Here is a 25735-nt window from a genome sequence, read left to right on the forward strand (position 1 = left end):
AGCTAAAGGCTGGTTTCCATATGATCGCAGATCGCAATAAGGTCTGCGATCGTCTGCGATCCTGCGATCGTGATCGCAGACAATCGCAGAAGATAGAACCATGTTCTATCTAAAGGCTGGTTTCCATATGATCGCGGATCGCAGATCGCAGATCGCAATAAGGTCTGCGATCTGCGATCATATGGAAACCAGCCTTAACGGCGAACATGTTTAAGGTTACCGTATACTTTCAGAGGTGTCTCGCGTCCAAGCGATGTAGCGCGTCCGGTTTAAACTTTAGATAGATAAACCCCTATATCAAATTAAAGCTTACAAAGCTGGCTATCACAGTATACAAGGAATTTTGAAATAAAATGAATTGTCGAATTTTTAGAGCTGTTTTCTCGAATCAATTTTTCACTTCAAAGTGAAGGTGACACTTTAAAAAGCTAAAACTCAAAGGGAATTTGTTTGTTTGCCTTCAAATTTGGACAGTAGCTAGTTTAACATATATACAAGAAACACGTGTCTGCGATTTTTTCCTTTCAAAATACTTTTTCTCCAAGAGCGATTTTTGTACGATCACTCCACATTTTTTTTAATCCCATTTCGAAAAATGTTCGGTAACTTTTCACTGCAATTGAATATGGCGAAACGCAGATGCCATTTTTTAGCGCTTTGGGTCCGGAAACTGAGGAGCAAATTAAATTAGCGAAAAACAAAATTCCCCTTGACTTGTAGCTTTCAAAAGGTGATTCGGACGCTCGCATTTAGAGGTCGTGAAAAATCTGGCAATTCATTTTATTCAAAAAATTCTTGGAATTGTTTGATAGCCAGCTCTATAAGCTTTAATTTGATATAGGGGTATATATATCTACAGTTTAAACCAGACGCGCTACATCGCTTGGACGCGAGACACCTCTAAAGGTATACGGTAACCTTCACCAGATCTGCGAAATTTTATCATCACGGCAACATTCTTCTGGTCTGCAGAACAGGTGTACTCGTTTGTTTTCGTTTTTTAATTTCCGGCAGACTGACATTCTTCAGACGAATGTGTCTTCCTGGAGGAAGGTGAGTAATAGACCGTTTCTAAGCGGTTTTATCTCTTTAGTTTAGTCAACATCTTACCCAGAACGTCCCACAGTGTAATGAAGTCAGAAAGTAAGTGAAGAAACCAACATTTGTCTAGCCGCAGAGTGTGATGCAGGACATTGTTATGTTGGCTACAAACGCTGTCACCTTTACAACCGAATGCTGAACACAGTACAAGTGATTCGTTGTTGGCAACCACCCTGGTGATAAGACATGTATCGATTCTGCCGCAGCAAACTCGAATGCGTCATTTTTAAATGCTTTTTTCATTAAACAACAAAAACCGGAACTTAACCCCGGTTTGACTGAATCCGCAAGAAATAGCACATAGTTATAGGTATTGCATACTGTAGCACTTGGAGCCACATGCTATCTCCTCTAATTTTTTACCTTTTTTTGACTTAGCCATAATGTTATTATGACTTGCCATTTGGTTTTACCTCTAATTTTTCCTTTCAAATTTATTCCTTATTCCAATAAAAAAAATAAATAAGGTAGTTGAAAATTAAAATTTTCAATCTACACTAAGCCTTTTTTTGCTTTGTACACTGTAGTTAATGGTAGTTATCAAGACAAACCTGTCCATTGAGGTTCCCTGTGAATTGTCTTTGCGGTTTTCATCCTGCACTTGAAGTTGTTTCTCTAACTGCTTGTAGTCTTTATTTTGTCCATTACTGCTTGCTTCAGCACCAGCATTCTCTTCTACACCACTGCCAGTTATTCCACTGCGAAGTTTCTCTGTTTCTTAAAGTTCAATCATAAACAAACCCGTATGAGTTAATCCAAATCATCAGGCCTCATTTGGAGCACAAGAAGAGTCAGAGGTAGCAAAAGAGCGGGCAGCAGGGGCAGCAGCAACGTAAGTGGCACAATTATAGCCATAGCCAGTGGCAACGCAGAGGCAGTGGCAGCAGCGGCAGCATTTGTAGCACCAGAAGTGTCGGTGGCAGTAGCACAGCAGCAACAGTGGCACAACAGTAGCCAGAGCCAGAGTCAAAGCCATTAGAGGAAGCAGTGGTAGCACCGGCAGTGACATACTCAATGAGTAATCGATTGCCATTCGAAGCCAAAAAAAATCGTGGCCTCTTGATTACTCATTGATCAGTCATTAAAACCATTGAGTAATTATTCATTAATCATTTTGTCTTGTCCAGCATGTCATCTTCAAGAGCCACCATGTGTTTTGGGAACTCGAAAAACACTCTTATTCCGGAATACAGCAAAAAGAAAACGTTTTGTAAGAGACAAACTAATAGCCGTAGTAAGATTTAAAGTGAGACTGCAATCTTTTTTTCATTAAGAACGTTATTCAATAAAAGAACGTCGAGGCTAAGATTGACCAAAATCTTAATAATACAGTCAACTCTCTCTAAGCGACCACTTCTCATAAGCGACCACCTCGCTAAGCGACCACTTCGTCAACAACTTTTTTGTTTCTCAGTTAAATGCTGTTTCAAGAGCTCTCTTGTAGGCGACCACCATGCACTCAAATTTCTTAAGGGACCACGACCACTTTTTAGGCCAGAAATTTGGCATATTCTTTTGTTTTCTGTTTCCGGTAAGCGACCACCCAACACAATCACGTATGATCGTCAGTAAATCATTACTCAGAAGTGACAAAAGTTCAATTTTTTTTCACGCTATCCCGGACTGCTGACAGATAATAACAGTTTACAGACAGAGATGGCTTTAATTAGATCTGCAGGTAAACGGGAATTGTTACAGTGATCTGTTCCAAAATGTTATACAAAGTTTCAGGTGATTTTAATTAACATGAGACACATTGACAAGTGTTGTACACTCTACTGTACCTTTCCCGAAACTTGTTGCATTTGAAAAAATCAAATAAATTAGTTTGTATTTGCCTAATTTTAGTCGATAAGGTAATATTTTTATATAATTAATTAATCAATCCAGTATTAGGCATATTTTGTTGATCTTTCCCGTGAGCGACCACCTCACGTAAGTGACCACTTTCTCGTGCCCCAAGAGAGTTGGCTGGCAGGAATCTTCCACAATGCACTAGAGTAAGCCATGCTAGCATGCCACAGGTAACTTGATACCAGATGACTGCAAATAATGCTCAGTCCCAAAATAAGGCGTTCTCGTGGGAAAAAAGAGTGTCCAAAAACAGATTGTTTTTTTTTTGTTGTTGTTGTTGTTGTTGTTGTTTTGTTTTTTTGGTTTTGCGTTATAAGTGGAACCAACGCGCGGTCATTACTGAGAGGGAAAGTCTCTGAGTGAGCGAAAAAATGGAAAGTGATACTGGGGATAGACACTAAAAGATACTACACCGTACAGTCGAACCTCCGCCAGTGGACACCCAGCCCGGTGATTCAATCGGTAAAACTCTACATTTATGACCTGCTCAGGTGTAGGCGGAAGCGAAACACAATAACCTCCTAAAACCTTAACTTAAAAGACGGCTCCACTGAAGTTTTGCTCAGTATACCTCTGTCCATTCGCTTTCTTGTGAAACCCTCCGCGAATTAGAAAAATCAAATGTATTTCAACTATCGGATATGCTTGGTGGATGGAAAGGCTCAACTGGCTGCATAATTTTGTCAATATTTGACTATCAAATGGTAAAACTGTACATGAATGTGAAAAAAACGTTATTACATTTGAGTAAACACTCTTATAAATGTAACAGAAAAAGCTTGATGCGAGTCCTGCGTAGAAATTCTCTACCGTAGCCAGCTTTGGCGGCGCAAACAACGTTGTCTCTTCCTCGCAAGAGCTTCTCTACTTTCCCCATTCTCCACTGCTGTCTAGATGTTTTGTCTGCATATATGCGCACAAGGTCACCAATTTGAATGGCTCTTCTTGGTTCTCCCTTACGTTTCTGATACTCTCTGATGCCAGTCAGGTATTCTTTCCTCCATCAATTTCTGAAACGGGTGAGGAGACTCTCTAAATATCGGGCCCGAGTGCTCAGAAGTACACTGGTAGCAGAAGGTTGCTCCAAGACACGTCGACCAATTACGAGATGTGGAGGTGTTAGTGCAGCTTCTGAAAACTCATTGTAAACGTAGGTTAACGGCCTGGAATTCAACACTCCTTCAGTTTCAATCAGAGCTGATTCCAGTTCTTCATAACCAAGCTTTGCATTTCCCCGTACTTCCTTCAGACACCTTTTTACAAGTTTGACGCAGATCTCGAAAACACCGCCCCACCAGCTTACAGTGGGCATATTGAAATTCCAGTCAATGTTCCTGTTAAGAACGAACTTCTGAACTTCTGTATCTTTAAAAGTTTTCCCGTTATCTGAGATAACAAGTTGGGTATCCCTTGTCTTCCGAAGAAATGTTTGAGCACTCTTAGAAATGACTTGGCGGTCAAATCCGGTGTGAGTTCAAGGTGCACAGCTCTGGTACTTGCACATGTAAATAGAGCAATGTAACACTTGAACATGTCTCCCTTGGACTGGTAGATATTCCTAACATGAAGAGGGCCAGCAAAGTCTACACCAACTTTGAAGAAGGCCAGATCATCTGAGACTCGAAATGAAGGTAATGGTGGAGGAGGTGGGCTACTGAAAGCTCTCCCTTGTATTTTCTTACATGTAATGCACTTGCAGTGTTGATCCTTGACAACTTGTCGAACTTTGATTATCCAGAACTGTTCCCAAGTTTTAGTGAGAGTTTCTCTAACCCCATTGTTTTTCACGTTTTTCATGACTTTCGTGTAATAACTTATCTTGTGAAGTGCTGCTTCCTTGGTAACAGGATTGGAAACTCCTTCCCTTACATCGCAATACTCCATCTTTATCTTTAAAGATTCCTAACTGTTCCCAAGTCGAACTAGATCTCTCCCTGTCATAGAGTTTCTTTTGAACGTCTTTGTACCTGAGACTTTTTGCAGCATTCATTTCCTGTGGACTAACATTTAAATGCATTTCTGAAACTCTTTTAATCAATACAAGGGCAGTTACTCTTATAAGCTTGCTGAGACTGCTAAATCTCTCTGGTTGGACGACTTTAGAGATCTTTTCAGGGGCTTGGACTAATACAGTCATTACTTGTGAGATTCCATCTGCATCTTCTTTCTTTGATTTCTTTGTAGTTTCTTCTGAGAGGGTGCCTTTACCCAAAGGACAATTGGGTGGGCTTGGCCATTGATCCTTTTCCTTCTCTAGAAATGGTGCTCCTTTCCACCATAGATCATTGGATACAAAATCGGAACTCTTAGCTCCTCGCCAGGGCAATGTCACTTGGGTTAAGTTCAGAAGGGTAATATCCCCAATGTTCTTTACTCCAGAGACTTCGAATCTTTGTCACTTGATTCTGCACAAACCGCTTGAATTGCTTTTACTCTCCATTAATCCACCACCATACAATTTGAGAATCAATCCAAATGAACACAGCATCAATCTTGATGGTACAAGCCAATGCCTTGTACACAGCTGTCATCAGGTTTGCTAGAGTCAATGCTGCCATCAATTACAGAGGAGGAATTGTCTCCCCATTCAAGGGTGCCACCCTAGTTCTAGAGGCTAACAGCTGCAAATAGTTGTCATTAGAGGTTGTCACCCGAATGTTGACGTTTGCACTATAGACCCATTTCAGATGTGACGTAATGTCAGGTGACTTTGCGAACTGGAGGACAAGCTTTCGCGTTTGTTTACAAAATGGCGGTGAAAGAGACGAAAAAGCGAGGGCTCTTACCTGGCTATTTCGAAGGCATACAGCTAAAGGAAACGAAAGACCGATACTTAGTGAAATTAGTAGATATAGATGGACAAGATCCCTATGAAATTCCGCGAAACGAATGGATAGATAATGTGGATTCTTGGCCAGATGTAACGTACATCCACGTCGGAATGTATCTGTTATTTATGTCGAGTCCATACACTCAAGATCAACTAATGAACAACAAGAGTTTAGATTGCTACCAAAATTTTGCGAATAGATGGGTTCGGGAAGTATTTAGCAAGAGCTTTGGCGAAAATCGCCTCGTAATCGCAAAGGTAAGGTTGAGGAAGCGATTGCAGTTTTACTTGTTCGCCCTTGTTCAAGTCCGTGGCTCGCATCTCAAATGTTCTTGTTTATCGTCGGATTGATCGCTGATCGCAGAGGCAAATCTATCCGAATTCAACGGACTGATTAGAATTCCAGACCTCCTAAAGGGGCATATTTGTAAAAATAAACAAAGCTTAAGGTTTTTAAAGTTGGAAATGCACACACTACAATGCATTTGTTGTAATTTTCATCTTCTGATCAAATTTTGCTCTCCTGGTTGACAGTAAAATTAGTCTAAACTATTAACTCTCAATCTAGATATAGGTACCAACAAGAATTTTATTACATTTTTAATACTTGTAAAAAAGAAAACTTTTACAGTCATGAATTTTTTAACTTAGTTTTCAAGCACAATTTGACAAACTATTTAATTGTACTTTTTTACAATAATGGTTTATTACTATTGTTAAGATTTCTCAGAATTAAAACTGTCTATTCAAATGGCACAACTGAGTCACACAGATTAACAAGTGCGCAACAGCTCGTCACAATCTTATCTAGGGTAGTTACATCCCCATTTCTAACAGTTACAAAGTCAATAGGTTGAGTTGCACTTAGAATACTGTACTTTTTTTCTGATATTCCCAATAACCCTCTCCACATGAATCCTAACATTAGCAATTCTGCGAGTTTGCTCCACTTCGATACCACTTAGCTGTTTTTTGCCCTTGGTGAATGCAGGGATCTTGATAGTTGAGCAGAATAGTCCCACTGATTCTTGAATGTCAAAACCCCTGTCTGCCAGAATGACATCTCCTGGGGTAAGGTTATCAAGAAGCCCACTATTCTCTGTGAGGTGCTTGTCACTGACTCTACCACCCCATCCTTCAGAAATGAAACTTACAGTACCTTGGGGGGTGATTCCTATAAGATACTTGACAGTATTGTGATGTTTATATGAAGAAAATGTTTGGGCCCTTGCAAGGGGATTCAAAGGGCGGTCCAGGAAAATTTCAAAACAGTCAATAATAACAACACAGTTTGGAAAATGTTTACGAAAGTCCATTGGAAGGGTTTTGCGAAGAGCATCCCTATCAGGCCAGATGATCAAAGGTTTTAGCCTGATATAAAGAGCATCAACCACCTGAAGAAATGTACGGGATACAGTTGCCTCACTGATACCCCCAAACCTGTACCCTAAGTCCCTCCCTGACAAATTCAACCTCATGCGAATTAAAGCCAACAAGAATTTCTGAAAAGGACTTAAAATCCCTTTGGATGATTTGAATTCCAGAGTTGAATTATTTACAAAATTAAATATACACAGCAACAGTGACCAATTTGGAAGGCCAGTGTAAAACAAAACCTTGTCATTGTCCTTTCTAAATGATCTCCATTCAGTGAGTTTAATTTTAACTGTTCCTTGAGGAATGAATTTTCCTTCTCCAATCCAGCTATGTACTCATTTGTAACTTCCGTTTGGCAGTCTTTGCTCCTGGACTCCTCAACATCAGATGGGCATGAAGCATTTAAATGCGATTTCTCCTCAGTGGACTGATTGAACAGTTCCAGTAGGGCACTAGCACAGTCACTCCTTCTTCGCTTTTCAACCCTTTCCTTCGATCGTTCATGTCTTTTCTGGCTTGATGCTGACACTCCATGGTAATTATACCCAAGCTTCTGACTAGGTGCCCAATCTGGGCTGGTTGTTTCGTAAATCGAAGAGGGTTTACCTACGAAAATGAGACAACGAAAAACTTCTGTCAGGACAAAACCAGAACGAAGCCAAACGTGTATGAAGGGAACACGTGCACGTGTTCAGTATCAATAACTTGTACCTACGTTTTACGAAAGCAACAAGAAAGCGATCATTATACTTCGAGACCGTAATACTAAAGCATGCAGTGCGCTACTTACCTGATATGAAATGGTCACCACAAACTCTTACAAAGTCGCCAGGATCAGCGGCAAGATCTTCCCTTCGAATCCTCGCGAGCCAAGTCGCTCGACGTTCGACGCTCAAAGCTTGTTTTTTTACATTCGATCTTTGCACGATCGCGGGAAGACGGTAATAGCCTTTGCTCTTTTCTCTGTTCGCACGATTGGAGCTGCCAAAAACCGCACAGAAGTTCACCATAACGCAAATAAATCAACAATATTTTCCACTCGCTTTTCAGACACACGTGCGATTTGTTTACAAAGCTTGTCCTCCAGTTCGCAAAGGCACGTGACGTGACGTCACATCTGAAATGGGTCTATAAACGATCTTGCTCGAGTCTGCAAAGCCGTGTAGTTGAATATACTTGATATCTTCTGCTTCTATCCCATATGGGACACAGCGAGGGACACTGATCACTGAAACTCTCAACATGTCTCCTGCTACATCTTTCCACTTTAAACAGAGTTCGTCTGGCAGGGCCTCATCCCAGCCAATCCTGAGCTTACAAATGTCTTAAAACACACACTTCAAAGACACCATACCTGGTGACAGCAAGCTTAATGGATCATAAAATCGAGCAGTGATGCTCAACAGTTTCCGCTTTGTCAGTGTTCCATCCAATGCTTGTGTAGCAAAGGTGCCATCACTTCCAATCAAACTTGAAGCTGTGTTCTGTCCTTTCCCATGGAACTCCCATCACTTTGATGAGGTCTTCCTCGAGAACACTACACTTTGTCAAAGAAGGACTGGTTTCCGAAGGTGGCTGAGTTGATGATGACAGGTTAGCTTCTTCCTTCTCAATCAACTGATTTAGCTCTTGGCTGTTCGATGCCCATTTTCGCATGTTGAAACCTCCTTCTCTGAATCGCTATTTCCGTATAGTTCGAAGCAGTCCTTTACTGAATCCTTTCCGGATGCAAAGATATCCACATACAAAGCTCTCATATCAGTGTTTGCAAAGTCTGGATCAATATTCTCATACTTGCTTAAATGATTTCTCAGGGTTACATTCAAAATGAACGGTGAACAGACAAGGCCAAACACAAGCCATGTGAATCTAAGGATAATGACTTCCGGATTCACAAATTAACAAATTCCTCTCTTCAGGATTCACTTCAACATTTAAAAATGCTTTCTCCAAGTCACCAATCAATGCAACTCTGTGGAGACGAAATCGTAAGAGAATGTCGAAGGCTGGACCAGGGAGCAGACAGTCATTCAGACTTGGTTAATTTTGAAATTAAGCGTTAGCATCATACACTACTCGTAGTTTGGTAGTGGTTCTGTCTCTCTTCACGACTTCCTTATAAGAAATGTAATGTACTTTTTTTGGTATGACGTCTTGATCAAGACTCTTGTCAACCAATTTTACAACACCAGAGCTCAGTTGATCCTTAATGACGTCATCATACTGTTGTAGTATGTCAGGCTTGGACTTCAATCTTACTAATGAGGAGCTGAGGCGTTTTTGTGCTACCAAGTAGTTGTTTGGAATTGTAGGGTGCTCTTCCTTAAAGGGAATAGAAACTTCATAACGGCTACCATTGAACTTTACTTTGGCAAGATAATCTTCATAGAATTCTTCCTCTCTATTCTTCACTCCAAGAGTATCATAGTCCCAAAACTTGTTCAGTACTTCTGTCAGAGAGATGTCAACTGGATTTAAGTCTTCTTCAACTACTTGACACTCTGTCTTCATAACATGCGACATGTTAACACTTGATGAGCTCTGCAATGCACCTGCTATATTAATAGGACCACTCAAAACATAAGCCAGCCTTGTACGAACCGCTACAGGTCCATGCTACTCCCCCCGTACCACATGGTTCTGGACGATGGACCAGTAATAATCATTTGCAAGCGGTTAGAGTAAGAATTCTTTTCAATATTCGCGCAAGTTTTAGACTCAAGAACCGAAACCGGTGTTAGATAAGAAGGCTGAATCTTGGTCACGTTTCAGTCGTTGTTCGCTTTCTCCGAACAAGAGTTTTATTGTGTTTGTCCGGGTCTATTTCACTGTTATTCACGTTCTTTGAATATTTGTGATTACGTGAAGTTGTGCATAACGTAAAATTTACAAAAATATATGCTCCTGCTTCTTTGTAAATCTAACTGCGAGCACTTTTCTTCTATTTGATATATATTCTTTACCTAGCAGACAAGGGACTTCAAACCCTTAGTGCCTACCAAGCGCTGCAAAACATTTAATGTATAAATACAGTCTACTATGTTATACCCTGGGAGCAGAGGCCCTTCGATCTTCCTAGATCGAAGAGGAAGGGCCTCTGCGGGCCGCCTCGATTTTCTTTTTCACCGACACGGATGAGTCAGTCTGGTTGGAAACCAGTTTTTCCTGTTTCGGTTCATTGCACATGTGTGTTATTAGAAACTGCGGATCATGTGTACTATGGGTGGTCTCGGTCGATATGTCAACCGATATATCGACCGACTATCGGTCGACTATCGACCGACTATCGACCGACTATCGGTCGCTATTCGGTCGATATATCGACCGATAGTCGACCGATGTATCGGTCGATAACTTGATGGGTATTTAGCGATCGACTGTCGGTGAAGTATCGGTAGATTGCCGGTCAAATATCAGTCAAATATCGGTCGAATATCGATCAAGTATCGGTCAACTATCGGCCGAGTATCGGTCAAGTATCGTTTAGCCAACGTAACTGAAACAGTTATTTAACCTTAGTTCTTAGCGCTACAGATGTTAATTGTAATTTGGACTCGGCGTGATCTTTAGATAGTGTACCTTACAGTTACCTTTACAGTAGATGAGTTTTCGATTAAGAGGAGAACTCGTATAAAGGCTAGATTGCAGAATACCAGGCCCACAAAATATCTTAAATAAAAAAACTTGCTACTATACGCAGTGCCGCAGTCGTCATAATTAACATAAAAACTGTATATAAACTTCACGAATAAACCTCGTTCTTTCATCCACTGCGGGAGTGCGGTCAAGTATCGGTCGATGATCGGTCAAGTATCGGTCAACCATCGGTCAAGTGTCGGTCAAATGTCGGTCCGTTGTCGGTCGAGTATCGATGATCTTAGCTTATATCGGTCGACGTATTTATTCGTCGACTATCGGTCGATAGTCGGTAGACTATCGGTCGACTGTCGACCGGCTATCGGTCGACAGTCGACCGACTATCGACCGATATATCGGTCGATAGTCGACCGATATAGTACACATACGACCACACACGACCACCTATAGTACACATGATCCAATGCTGACTAAATACGCGCCCACAGTTCATTGTTTACGCAACCCCAGGGCAGTCTGCTAACCGCGGACCGCCCTGGGGACGAGGTTGTTGTTTACGCTCGTCTCCGCTCGTGAATTTTACAAAATGGCAACAGTTTCTCTTCCGATGGATGTATTTAATAAAGCCATGAAAAGTGCTCTGGGTAAGGTGAATACTCGTAAAATAAGCACTCTTACACAACATCAGAGGCCTTGCTTTTAATTCCCTGTGTGGTAAAGATATGTTTGTCTGTTTGCCTACCGCCCATGACAATCGCTAATTTACCAACTCTGCCCTGTTGCCCTGCCTGCCCGAAGATCAGATACGGTCTTGTGAAAGGATAGTCTTAAAAGTATACAAAGTCGACTTAGAGAGCCTTGAACAGTTGAAGGACACATCCGACTTTGAAATTTTATATGCAAGCTCCGAGATTATTTACGTTCAAGAAGCGGGTCTAAAACGCAGGTCACAGGTTCAAATTAAAAAAAAAATGAAATAAAAGGTAATGCACCTATCATCGTCCATCCCCTGGGGGGGGGGGGGGGACCCTGGGCAAATACAACTTTATATGGGGACTTAATGGGAGATTTGAACGATTAATTTACCCTGGAGGTGGGGGAAATGAGGGAGGTTTGGTTTCCAAAAGCCTTGCACCACTGGGAAAACAGGGGACTTTGTAAACTAAGAGTGACAAGTCTGTCGGTGCAACTCTTTCGCTAATGTTTTTAATCTATTGTTTGCCTGCAGATTCTTACCATGTGACAATTTAATTGTAGAGAATATACTTGACTCAAATAGTTGTCAGTATTGTGATAAACATTCCGTGAAAGTCCAAGCCAGCATAGCAGAGGTAAAACCTTAAGAGGAGAGACCCTGGGAATGAGGTTGGCAGTGGAACTACATGTATAAGCATCACACTTTGACACAAAATATTGATAAGCTGGCCATGCAGCAAGATGGAATGTTGAAATTGGGTGAAAACCATGTAAAAATAACCTTTTTTGTATTGTATTTTTGGCAGCAGTTGTGAATAAATGAACACGTAAAATTTTAATTGACATGAACACTGTTGCTTATTATTTTTAAGTCGGGTACTGTTTTCTAGTCAGGTAAGCTGGCCATCTTAATTAATTAAGATTACTTTGGCTTCATACTGTTCAATATGACCCCCCTCCGGGAGGGGGAATTTCTTAACTTAGACTAATTCTTGTCCCCATTAAGGAGGGGGAAATTACGAACTTCAACAGGATCCTTTACAAAGTCCCCGCCCTTGCCTGGGGTCCCCCCCCCCCCCCAAGGGGATGGCCAATGATAGGCGCATAATAGTGTCAAGAAAAGTCCAGGAATGTTTGATTATTCTTCCTTGTATATTCCACATTAACATCTCAAATCTGATCAACATCTTATGCATATTTTGACTCGATGGCAATCAATAAACCTTTTTTTTTTAACCAAAAAAAAAAACGAGAAAGTTTCCATTTGACTTATCCGTGGACATCAACAAGTATAGCAAAAGACGAACCTTTCTTGCAAATGGAGCTAAATGCCACACATCTCAGCTGCTAAACAGCCAGCGACGAAATGTGCAATCTCGTTCCCAGCGTCCTCTCTTTTCCTTCCTCGGAAAATTGAGGAGACAGGACCCTGGGAATGAGGTTTGACTCTGATGGAAAACAGATATAGGCCAGAAGGCATCATGTCCACACTATGCCAAATGGGTTTAAGAGCTGCATTGTATTGTTTGTTCGTTTTTTTCTGTTTTACGTTTATTTGTAGAAATGTATGTTAATGATGGACTGGACGATCAGATCTAAGTTTGTTTGTTCAAACATACATGATGCACCTTTTTTAATTTTTAATTATACAGTATTTTTATTTTATTCTTTTTAATTCTTCAATTTTTACTTGTTACCTGTGACCTGCGATTTAGACCTGCCGTGGCTCGCCAGATAGCTACTTCAGCAGTACAGCGAGCTCAACTTGTCGGAATTGTTATCGATGAATCTGACTGTATCATGCATTGGTACGATTTTAAAATAGATTTGGAAATTTTTTCCTATTTTTTTCTTTATCTACTGAATTATCATTAACCTCTCTCTTGCACGTGTTACTAGAAGCCACCAGTAGGGCCTTTTTTTTTTGCAGAATAGATCTCATTATTTTGAAAGCTTAAGTAGTAAACAGATATTTGATAAAGTGGTGACTATATATGCACAAAAAGAGAGTATTAATTGTTCACATGATTGTTGGGGTGTTTACAAACATAAAGTTTAATGCGTTAATATCACTGATGTGAGAACATCCTTACTAGCCTTGTTAATTTTAGGGGAACTGGCAACAAGAGAGAAGAGCTTTTCAGGGAATCTTATGGCAGGATAAGTCACCTCAGGGGCTTCACCAAGGCACCATTTCTGTGCATGACTGCCACAGCCAGCCTGAGAATGAGAAGCAAGATCATGAAGCTGCTGACTATGAGAAATGCAAAGTTAATCAGGCAATCACCAGATTAGAAAAATATTTCACATCATGTTGAAAACGCAAAAGAATTGGATGAAACGTTTCAGTGAATATTGGATCTGTTTTCTTCCCCAGTCATGGAAATTCCCAAAACAGTTATTCACTGTCGCTCATTGAAAGACTGTGGGGAGATCTACTCACTGTTTGATGAGGTAGCTGCAAATTCCCAAGTTCCAGTTGTCACCATGTACCACAGTAAGACACCAGAACAGATTAAACACAGAGTACTTTCACCTCTTTTGGAAGAGAATAGAGACTGCCGTATTGCCACAGGTGCCCTGGAGATGGGTGTGAATATACCCAACATATGACAGATTATTCATTATGGTGCCCCCTCTGACTTGGGAGGTTATGTACAAGAAGTTGGTCGTGGTGATAGAGATGGACAGCCTTGCAAGGCAACACTTCATTATTGGCCTTTCCACCTTGCTCATTGTGATGAACGCATAAGAACATTTAAAAAAAAAAAACACTGACAAAATGCAGAAGGTATCTTCTGATGAATTATTTCAAGGGCAAACCTAACAGTCCGAATACGAAGCATGACTGCTGTGATATTTTTCCAGCTGATGTAAAACCAGCAGATGAGACTGTCGAAATGGCAACTCTAGTTAATATGGCATGTACAGAAAGAGGACAGACCATTCCTCTATGAAATGCTTAAGGACATGCAAGTTAATACAGCACCAACTTCTGTTCCCTCTGTGTTAGGTAGTGCAGGATGTCTTGTTTTCAAGCTTGGGGAACAGGTTATAGAGGCTATTGTAAGCAAGTGCAAATACATATTTTCTGTTTCATTCATCATGGATAACTTTCCCATTTTCAGCAAAGAAGTTGCAAATGATATTTTGATTATCTTCAATGAAATATTCAATTACATTGAAGTGGCCGAGTTTCTTTTTTGCACGGAGGAGAGTATCATTACTAACATGTTTTTCCTGGGTGTTGAGGAACAGGCATCTGGATGTAGTGACGATGATGATGATGACAATCTTGACCTTTATAAAGACTGATTTTGAAGTCTTTATTTGTCAAATTGCATCTTATTTTATTCCTTTTGTCAGTTCAATAATTTGCAGTTACATGCCTGAGAAAAATGAGTGGTATCATTTGTATAAGGCTATATTTTCATAATGACTCATTAGTATGATAATATTATTTTATGTAGCATTCTTTAAAACTTATCTTTACACATGAAGTACTGGAAATTGGCACCTGGATAATGAAGGCTGAATAATGAAGCAACCCTAAAATATAGAAATGGTCATCAGTGCATAAATAACCTCAATCTGAGTCACCCTGCAACTGGCAGTCAAATAACCATTTTTTAAGGGTACCTGTGCACCATATATATTTGACTGAGTATGATGATGTGCTAGTGGCAATTAAAAATAAACATGTAATGGGTACATTGTGTAGAAAAATGTTATTTCACATGATAGTGTCATTGCTTTAGACAAATAAATAGTGTTTTATTTATCAGAGGTTTTGTATCTGTCATTTTTTCAAGTGAAAGAAAGTTTTCAAATGACAGAGTCGAAAGCAGCTATTTTTTATTGACAAAATAGGCTTCAGTTTTCAGTTTGTGTTTTTGCACTTTTAGTGTGTCACTGAATAATAAGAAAGTGATTTTATTAAATGAGGCTGTTTTGACAAAAAAAAAAAAAAAAACACCAAGGGGTTTCAGATGAACTGATAAATTCTCCTATCAATTGCCACATACATGTAATCTGATTGTATCTTGAGAGAAAAAGGGACCTTTTGACACTACACGTGGCCTCAGTTGTTCAGAAGATGGATAACACTATTCAATGGATAACTCACTTTCCAGCGGATAACTGATAGGAAAACCAATTGCACTATCCAGTGGATAGTGACTTAGCCCATGGATAGCATTATCGCCCTTTTGAACACTTGGTGCCTGGACTCAATAAAGGCTTTGCAGCAGTGTCAGGTACACAGTATTATCACAAGTATATTTGGTACAAAAATAATATTATCAGTGTCCCACTGTCACTTGTAATGTAGATTCTCCATCTGAAAATACCATTACACCAATAGGATCTTTTCCTAGTGTACAAGTCCTCACATACTGTAGATTCTACATGTTGATCAACATTCCCAAAATTTTCAATAAAAAAGCAAGTAAAGCAACCATTTTCAATAGCTGTGCCTCATAAAAACAAATTTAAACTTCCTGCTAATAACTTTTTCCAAATTAACCCTTTTTGCCCTAAATGATGACACAAAGGAACTGAAAAGAGACTACATAACACTCTGATCACGAGTCATCATAAAGTGTATGCCACCTTTTGCCTTCTTAAAGAAATGTATCATACATCACGTACCTCACCGGCACAGTGAAGTTATGAAGTTACCAGTACCAGAAGTGAGTTTTATATGAGCTTGAGTAACAGCAATATCATGACTATAATAAATTTTATTATGACAACTTTTCCATTATGTAAAATAGACAGGATCAGTGCTCAGGTGTTTGCACACAGTTATGTGTTCACTTTTGAACTGCACAATATTGAATAACCATGGAGGAAAAGTTGTTCTTGTTGTTGCTCCATAATGGAATCGCCTGAATTAAAACTCGATACACTAAACTTTTCTAAACTAATCGTTTTTCAGTATTTGCCGTGTTTTCCTGGAAAGAATCTCACAGGAAAATAGTTGTGCCAAAATTAATAGTTAATTGCTGATGGAATCGAGGCTGAGCAAGGCTCGGTTACATTCGAATTTAACCAATGCTCAACAGATACATGTAAAGTCGAGGCAGCTCGCAGAGGTCCCTTTTTCTTCCTGACTTATCTAGAAAAATCAAGGGGCTTCTGCTCGCAGGGTAACTATGTTTATTCTAAACACAAACAATCAGCAGAAATCGGCTTTCAAAGGCGCACATGAAAATAAATTTAGCCCACTATAATTTACCAGGGGCGGATCCAGGGGGGGTGGATTGGGTGGCTAGCCACCCCCGTGTCGTTTAAGGTTGAAAATTTAAAAGGGAACAAAAGTATAACAACTGACTCGACGACCTCTTCTAATGATGAAGAATGGAGCTGGACACACACTAAAACAATGTACTGAGGCGCACCATGACAAACTTCTCACATATTTGAGCTTTGTTCGCGCAAAGGAACTTTTGGAATCAATGCGACCATTCGCTGCTGCTCTACAAGGCCACCTACTGAAGTTGAAGTATACTGGAAATGAAATCGAAGTCGTCGTTCGAACGTATGATGGGAAGCACGGAGGCTGAAAGATTACTTCACACGTGGCTAAGGAACGCAATGACTACCGTCCAACTATCCGACTTGGCCGACAAAGTCGCAATGTATGGACACACAATTGGCAGGGAACCAGGAGAACGCTGGGATCTTCACTCTTTGGGGTGTAATGATTGGTAGGGTTGCTTTTTTTGTGATCACAGCCTACTATACGTAAAATATATTCTAACTCTACAAATATAATCACGATATAGTGCTATTCTAATGCTGTATTAATTATTATCATAATTTTCGATATCGCTCTGTCGGGTCAGCCACCCCCTCTTCAAAAATCCTGGATCCGCCCCTGTTTACTGGACTACTGCTCCCAATCCCATAAAATTGTAAAAGGTGCTTATATTTTAATATTTCTTAAAAATAGTTTCCCGGCACAGAAATGGTACTATTGTAAAAAACACAACCAGCATAGGAAATTAAGGTTGTCTGAAACCCAAAGGTGCTTGTCCAAACAGTTCTGTTCAAATATATTTCACTGCATAGAAAGAAAGTTTAAAATATAAAAATTATGGTACTTTTGGTGTGTTTTCATTAATATTAACATTAGTTGTGAAATATTTAACAAGGTTACAAATGTTATGGTAAGTCAGCTTATCCTGCATATACAACTAAGATGTAATCACCTTGTAAACATTTGGGTGTTTTTTAATTTTAATAACATTTTTAACCTTGTAAATACTAAGGTTTTTTTTTCTAAACCTACATGTAAAATGAATATCATGCCAATAAGTTAATACATTTTTTTATTAGTGAGTCTGAGGCTTATTGGACATACTGGTACAGTGTAAGTTTTAGCACACCCTGATATATATTGCTGATATATAAGACTAGTGATTTCAATATGAAAGTGAGTGCTGGCGAAGGGGGATAAAGTTGTGGGGATTGAATTAAACAGTGAATGGGTTTGGAAAAGGTTTCAGTTGGATGAGTTGTGAAAAAGACTACAGCAAGCATTGGTTTTGAAAATGGGTCATGACAGGTTTAGTGATTTGTATAACCCACATTGGGGAAGAACTGTTGAAAACGCTTCTTTTTTGCGGGATGGGGGTGTTGGTGAAGTAGACGGATCAGCCGCCCCAAACGGCACAGATTTTGAATACGAGCAAAGAACTCGTGTGAAAGTGCAACGAGTCGTTTGATTTCAGAGTGAAACAATCATCTGATTTCACAGTTGCACAGTTCGCTTCGACGAGCGATCGACACGTTTTCAATTCTTTTGCCTCAACGGACACACTTAGGGACAAAGAGCATGACTCAACGGTCGAATTATCCGGCACAAACTCCACAGATTTTGAATTATTGGCCTCCACGGGCGAAGAACTCGTGTGAAAGGAGAACGAGTCCTTTGATTTCACAGTTGAGTGGTTCGCCGATTTTGAATTATTAGCCTCCACGGTATGTTTTCTATTTGCTATGTCTTTATTTGCTTTTGTAATCATTCATCAAGGTCACGAACGGAAAGAGATCAATTTGTGTTTGGCTGCTTTCATAGATCCACCGCTTGAGAATTGAGATAACTTTCAGTTCCACGGGAGAATTTTACCACGATCTTACGCACAGACGATTTCGAGGCGCAGTTGACTTTGCCATAAAACAAGTAGGTAAGTATTTCTAAATATTTTTATTGGCTAGATGTCTTCATTTGCTTGTGAAAATATTCATCAAGGTCAAGAACGGATTAATGATGAATCCCGTGGAAAGTGATCGCAAATAGAAAACATACCTACCTATTTTATGGCAACGTCAACTGCACCTCGTAACCGAAAGCGTCTGACAGCGTGCGCGGTTCTCAAGTGCAAAGTGAAGTGTGTATCCCGGATTATATGTCAGCCATCTGATTTGCGCATGATTGTCGTCTCAACCATCCCGGATAATGCTCTACTGTGCAAGCTTCGAGTCTTACATCCGACAAAATTTTGGATTTTTATCCCTATTGACAAGAATAGTGTGCTGTCTCGCTAACGCTCGCCAGCAATAAAGACTACTAAGAACTTTATAAACATTTTTTAAAATGTGAACTTACTTTCAGAGTCATAATATCCACAACCTGAACAAGGCATACACAGACAATATGTTAAACATGTTTAGTTGAATTCATGGCAAGGCTTTACAATGATGCACACCAGTTAAGTCATTGGAACACAAAGTGAAGTAAAAGAATCTTTCTCAGTGAATTACATGTACCTGGGATTGCATTTAAAATTTTTTTAATAATTATTTCAACGACTACAAAAACATTTCCAAGCTTGCAGAATCAAGACATAGGTTTAGAATTTGCTCAAGGAACGTTATCCTTGGTGTTTTTTCCGAAGCCCATAGGAAAGAGATTGATAAAGGACATGAAAGGCTTTTACTGTCTTTTTTATATCAGAGCTCCCCGTACCCTCCAGGGTGCTTCAATTCTTACAACCTCTCGTAAGGGTGTTAATTGGGAGGGAGATTCAACTTTGATCCACATATTATCCATTTCGGAAGTGAGCCAGATAATGGCGGGTAGGGTACTGGGGTGGAGAAGGGGAGGGGGATTTATGGAGGTTTACACTGACTCCTGACTACGATTGAATTACTACATTACTTGACACTTCCAGTTGGAAGATTTGAACTGGCTTTGTCTGGTTGGGGCAGGAAGATATTCACATAAAATTCCCCTGTTTACAAATAGGATGAAACACCCTTCCGAGTGTTTGACATAGCTCCTCAACCCATTAATGATTCTTGGAGAAAATCAAAGCAAAAAGTTCACCAAATTTTATGATAATTTAAGACCACATTTCCAAACCTTCTTTAAGGCAGTGATTTCCTTTGTTTTCTCTTCATGAACTATTAATGATTTTGAGAAATAAATAACATTTACTGAACATAACAGCTGCTATGTATGCTCAGTGTTGGGAGAAAGGTTCAACTTATTTTTTTTTAACCCATAGTCCCGAGGTGGCAAGGCACGTAAGTGTCGGGGATGGGCAAGGGCGATTCATGGATGGTTCTACATTGCTTCACACTTCACTACCCCAAACCAGACAAAGTCTTACCCCCCCCCCCCCCCTCCCAGGTATATCCGGGAGGGAGAATGGCAGTGAAGTTTCGAACTACAGCTAACTACAGTCGACTCCCGATAACTCGAACCTTCAAGGGAAATTGAAAAAGGTTCGAGTTATCGGAAGTTCGAGTTATCGAGGGTAAAATTATATAGAAAATGACTTGAAAGGAAAGGAAAATTGGTTCGAGTTAGCGCGAGGTTAGAGTTAGAGAGGGTTCGAGTTTTACGGGAGTCGACTGTAATCAGTTGTCACGTAACGCTCCTCCATAGGTAACCAACCAAAAGACTGCAGCAAATATGGCTCTGCATGTTTCAACTTTCCAGTTTTTAGAATCCCACAATCAAAGTTAAAATGCCACTGTTAAGTTACAGCCTTACCTTGCCTTATCAACGGTTTGTCCTCTTCATCCACCTGATCAAAGGAATAGTGCAGTATTTCCAGTTTACGTAAAATGTCAGTTACCTTGTGATGGTGCAAGGGATCTATGTTTTCCTCTCCGATGGCGATTAAAGGCCAATTCAGCTTCCCCTCCTTGACAATCATGACTGCGGCATTGCGAACGGCAATATTAATTCGACAAACGGAAGAAATGATTTGTCTGCGGTATTCCTTGTAATAACGATATTTGAAGGGTTTATTTATTGCCACACGAAAGCTTTCCTTCACTTCAGGAAGAGCGTGAAGTTCTTCGAGGCATGATATACAGACTGGCAACGCGTCCTCGGGATGGTCGACGTTCTCCAGCATTGTCGCTGCGACACGAATAACCATTGCTTGGATGCGATCACATGGGTGTAAAGATTCGTTATTAAAAGCTTCGATAGCCTTGATGCGGGCTTGTTCGAAATCTTTCTTAGCAGCAGAAAGTGCTTTTTCTTCTGTATCATCCAAGTTAGTCAGCTTCAAATCGTTCAGGTCCCTAGATAAGTTAGGTATTCGATCGATTGGGGAACGGCTTGCAAAGAGAGCAACCAGTCTATCTTCGATTCCTTCTCCAGACTGGGTTATTTTAGCTTGATCTTCGCCGGTCCTGCATTTTAGTTTGAAAAGGTGGAGCACTCCTTCTTTGCATAACGTGATACTTGATAATAGCTGCGATCTTGCAAGACCATCCAATTGCAACTTGATATAGTCGATTTCACGCTGGACATCGCTTTCTCTCAACTTTTCAGCTTCTTCCCGAAGTTTATTTACGAGTAATCCAACTGAGGTATCGAATAAGGCGGAGGTAACAGCCATAATACGTTCAAGCACAAGGTTTCTATTCCGGGAGCGGCGTGGTGCGCAACTTGAGAGCGTCAAGGCAAACGGAAACAACGATCACTCAATATTCCGGCATGACTCGAATTTTGATAGCTGTCATTACAGTTGAGCCTGAAGTCAAATATTCCTTTGTTTTATAAGGCAACGAAAGAAGGTGAAAAGGTCAATCAATAATGGTGATCAAATTGTTTTCGCTTTCGTGTCAAGCCGCTTTTTGGAAGAATGCAAAGATCGAGAATAAAGGAAACAAGGAGTCTTTCATTGCCACCAAAACCTTGATAGTAATAGATGCGTACAGTCGGTCTCACGCTAGATATCGGAATACTCCAAGTGAGGTATCGAGTTAGGCCGAAGCACAAGCATAATTAGGCTTATTTAGCAACAGAACAGAAATGTTATTTGAAGATGCAAGAGCCCGCAGAAAAGTCCGGACGTGAGTCTCTTTCGACTATCTTATAGGTCAAATCCGTAAACGTGTTGTACGTTTTACTTTCTGTGTAGATATACAATTATGCAACTTTTTAAATGGTTTGAACCCAGGAGTCATGTCATAAGTACGTAAATTATGATCGATCATCCGGGTGAGTGTAGTCCTGAGAAGGACTGTTTGTGGTGACTTTGACTGACGTTTCGACAACCTGAGCGGAAGTCATCTTCAGAGTCAAGTGAATTGTGGAACGTCAGTAGGTGGTATATACGTCTCTGGTTGTTAACCTGATTGGTCTACGAAGTCCAGATGTTATGGGTCGTTTGTCTGTAAGCCGTGATTTTATTGGCTGTGAAGACTGTAAAAAGTGATTGGTGCGTTTCGATCCGTCTTTTGTTAGTCAAAAAGTCCGTGGGTCTATTGTTTGTCTGTTTCGTTGTTGTCGTCAATAAGTCGTTTGTATGGTGCAGGTAGTTGTAGGCAACGGTTGAGTAGCGTTTGTTCTAAGTTAGTAAACCAGCTTTCCAGAGTGAGTCGTTGATAGTAATTTGTACTGTAGGTAATGCACTTGGCAGAGTCCCAGTCGATTCTGTGGTTCGTTTGTAAATGGTGCTCAGCAATGTGATTGTTGATATCACCATTTCTAGTTGCTCGTTTGTGTTCAGTCAGTCGTACGTTTAAATTTCTGCCGGTCTCACCAATATAAGTGGCCTGGCAGTCGCAGCATTTGCTCTTGTAAACTGCTCCCTGTCTGGGGTTCGGTTCGTCTTTGTCCTTTACTTTCGTCAGTAGTTGTCGTAAAGTGGTTATAGGTTTGTGAGCTACACGGATATTGTAGGGTAGCAGAATCCGTGCGATAGTCTCAGAAGTGCCCCTTACGTAAGGTATAGTTACAGTAGTTACGGGAGTCGCGTCGTTGTTTGTGACGTTAGGTTCAGTGTTCTTGTAAGTGTTACGTCTAACAAAGTCCTTGTTATAGTTGTTCTTGTTGAAAACGTTGTCTAAGTAGTTGTTTTCGTCTGCAAGTCCGTCAGCTGAGTCACAAACCAGTTGTGCTCGCCTTGTTAAGGTCTGTATAGTCGTAACGGTTGCTTTGCGAGAAGTAGGGTTGTAGGATGACTGGTCCAGTAGTCTGTCAGTATGTGTTGGTTTCCTGTAAACCGTAGTACTTAGTTTGTTGTCGTTGTTACGGGTAACTAAGCAGTCTAGAAAAGGTATTTTACCATTTTCTTCGATCTCCTTAGTGAACTGTATGTCAGCGTTCTGTCTGTTAATGTCTTCGTGAAAATCGTCGATTTCGTCTTTGTGTACTGCTGTAAAGGTGTCGTCTACGTACCGTAACCAGAGCGGTAGTGTCCGTTTGTAGGTCGCTAGGGCTTGTTCCTCGATGTTCTGCGTGACAATTTCTGCTACAACAACAGAAACTGGTGAGCCCATAGCTGTTCCGTGTAACTGTTTGTATTGCTTTCCGTTGTACTGGAAGTACGTGGACGTTAAGCAGAGGTTCAGTAAGTTCATTAAGTCATCTGTAGGCAGTGGCAGTTTTGTCGTGGAGTTCTCGATGGCGGTAGCAGTACAGTCTAGAGCCAGTTGAAGAGGAATACTGGTGAACAGTGATTTCACATCAAAAGACACAAGTTTGTAGTCGTCAGGTATTTGTACCGTCTTGATAGCGTCAATAAAGGTCTCAGTAGACTGTAGTTTGTGTCGGGATTCGTTTGTCAATTTCAGTATAGTAGTCAAGTATTTGGATAGTTCGTAAGTCGGGGACCCACAGAACGAGACGGTGGGTCGCATGGGTATGTTAGGTTTGTGTAGTTTTGGTAGTCCGTAGAGTTTAGGTGGTTGCGGTACGCGGCACCTCAGTCTGTTGTAACGTTGTATGTTAATAACGTCAGTTTTCTTAAGGTCAAGTAGTTTACTGTTAAGTTTACGTTGAAGTGATGGCGTCGGGTCTCGTTTCAGTTCTTCGTATGTCTGTTTGTCGTTAACTAAAGTGTCCATTTTGTCGTAGTAGTCTGTCTTGTCCATAACAACAGTCACTCGTCCTTTGTCAGCGGGGAGTATGACGATGTTTTCGTCAGTTTTTAGTCGTTTCAGTGCTTGTCGTTCGTCTTTAGTCAAGTTACTGTCAGTTAGGGAGGATGATTGTATTGGTGGTTTTCACCTCACACATCGTCACGCAAGTAAAAAAATGAAATCCTCAACCATGCAATAGATAAAGTCAAGAAATTGATATGTTGTAGAAGAGTGATACATAAACAACGTGTGAAAGCCACGGGGCTGTGCGATATTTCATAATCGAGTTATTCGAAAAAATGTACCACGGAAAATTACAGAGTTTAGTATGGGACGCCATGTTGGTGCCCCGTCCGTGATGGGCACCAACATGGCGGCCGGAAACTAGCAAAAACATCTGGAGTCTACCTTGGCTTTTTCAAAGCCTTTCTTCTCTCTGCTGAACTTTCACACATTGACATAGACGCTTGTATTACATGTTAGCCGATCAGACCTAAAAAAACCACGAAGCAAATCGATGCTTTCATGTACGCGACCTGTTTAGAGCAGCAATCGCTTCTGTCACGCACTACGCAGAAATCTAAAATTCAAACTGCTCTATTTTCAAAACAAAGTATGCTATCCTGCTGAAAACAAGGAAGCCGATTGAAATTTATATTTTCTTTTATGTGATGAAGATAAAAACCCCAAATTGTGTTTAGTTATAAATTTCAGTTTTTTATGACGTCATGTGAAAACCAAGAATAGTAGAAGCAATTCTACTTCTGATGTTATCCTTGGCCGATTCTGATAGTTCTCGCTGACGAGACAGAACTGCCTCAACACTAGATACAATAGCCTCAGTCGGTATGTGTTTAGGCGTCACTGAATGTTTCAGTCCGTAGGAGAGTACCTGGGTTTCAGTCTTGTCTAAAGGACGGGAAGAAATATTCCTGACCCAGTTGTCGTCTGTCTTGTGTCGTTTTTTGTCTTTAGTACGTTGTAGTCGAGTAAGTTTCTGTTGACTTTTGTTGCGGTGTTGTTCTTCGGTTTTGTTTAATAGCTCGTTTGTCGGTAATAGCCAGTACAGTGTCAAGTAAGTTTGTCGGAATAAGTTGTTTAAGTTTGTCAAGTCGTTGTTGTAATTTGTTGTTGTAGAAGTTCAGTCTTATGTGACAGTCGTTAATCCGCGCTTGGATCAATCGTCTACAGGTGGCTTTGACGATCTGAAGTTGTGCAAAACAGCAGAAGTGTTTAACGATCAGTTATTGATAAAACGTGCTGATAATGTGCCGAGGAAGGGGACAAAATATCCACCAGAATACATTCATTTATTGTGGGAATGATTTCAATTTACATCAAGGAAAATATTCATACGTTCTCGTTACATTATCCTGTCTTTTTGCTCTGTCCTTTCGCTTTTTAATGTGTTCAAAACAAAGACGACCATGCGTAACAGAAATGAATATTGAATGGTAAGTAACTTTTGGGCAACATCCAGAAAAAAGGAAAACAGTATACGCCACGTTAACACCTGACATTATCCTAACTTGTTAAGGAAAAACAAGTTGAACAAACTCAAAAATAAAAACATTTTTTCATCAATGTATTTTTGAGTCGGCTGAAAAATTCTCGCCAAAGGAAAAATCAGCCAGATATAGGCCTTACACGGTGGGAATAAATCACATAACAAGAGGCTGAAGGCCTATAACTCTCGTTCAGCGACTTCTTAGTTTGCATGTAGACCATGAAGGCGGTACAGAATAGCAGTCATGTCCAATACTCACCACTTGTTCGGGTCGTGAAAGTGCCTTTACGACTCGTACGACTCCGTACGAGTCGTGAAACAATTGTTCCACTGGTCAGTTTGGTGTAAGTGGTGAAGTAGTTACATTTTCGCGGAATTGCATTATGTTGCCTCTAAATTTTAGGGGTGGATGTGGAAATATGCATCTCATTAGG

General features: G+C 40.4%; 1 protein-coding gene and 2 pseudogenes across 1 annotated transcript in view; 1 reads left to right on the forward strand and 2 right to left on the reverse strand.

The window, feature by feature from the left end:
* The window catches only part of LOC146459502 (uncharacterized), a 37306-nt gene extending 15503 nt beyond the window's left edge, over window positions 1-21803 (reverse strand). Inside the window, exons 1-2 of the mRNA XM_085089470.1 lie at window positions 20463-21803; window positions 1653-1818 (exon numbers count right to left, since the gene is read on the reverse strand). Of these exons, the coding sequence (XP_084945596.1) occupies window positions 1653-1818; window positions 20463-21324 (1028 nt within the window). The 5' untranslated portion in view covers window positions 21325-21803. The remainder of the gene's footprint in view (window positions 1-1652; window positions 1819-20462) is intronic.
* LOC146459503 (uncharacterized) lies at window positions 6528-8172 on the reverse strand (annotated as a pseudogene).
* Window positions 11346-15926, forward strand: LOC146459504 (ATP-dependent helicase wrn-1-like; annotated as a pseudogene).
* Window positions 21804-25735: the final 3932 nt, after the last annotated feature.

The sequence above is a fragment of the Pavona decussata genome, unplaced genomic scaffold, assembly GCF_977016875.1.
Source record: "Pavona decussata unplaced genomic scaffold, jaPavDecu1.1 SCAFFOLD_219, whole genome shotgun sequence".
Classification (NCBI taxonomy): domain Eukaryota; kingdom Metazoa; phylum Cnidaria; class Anthozoa; order Scleractinia; family Agariciidae; genus Pavona; species Pavona decussata.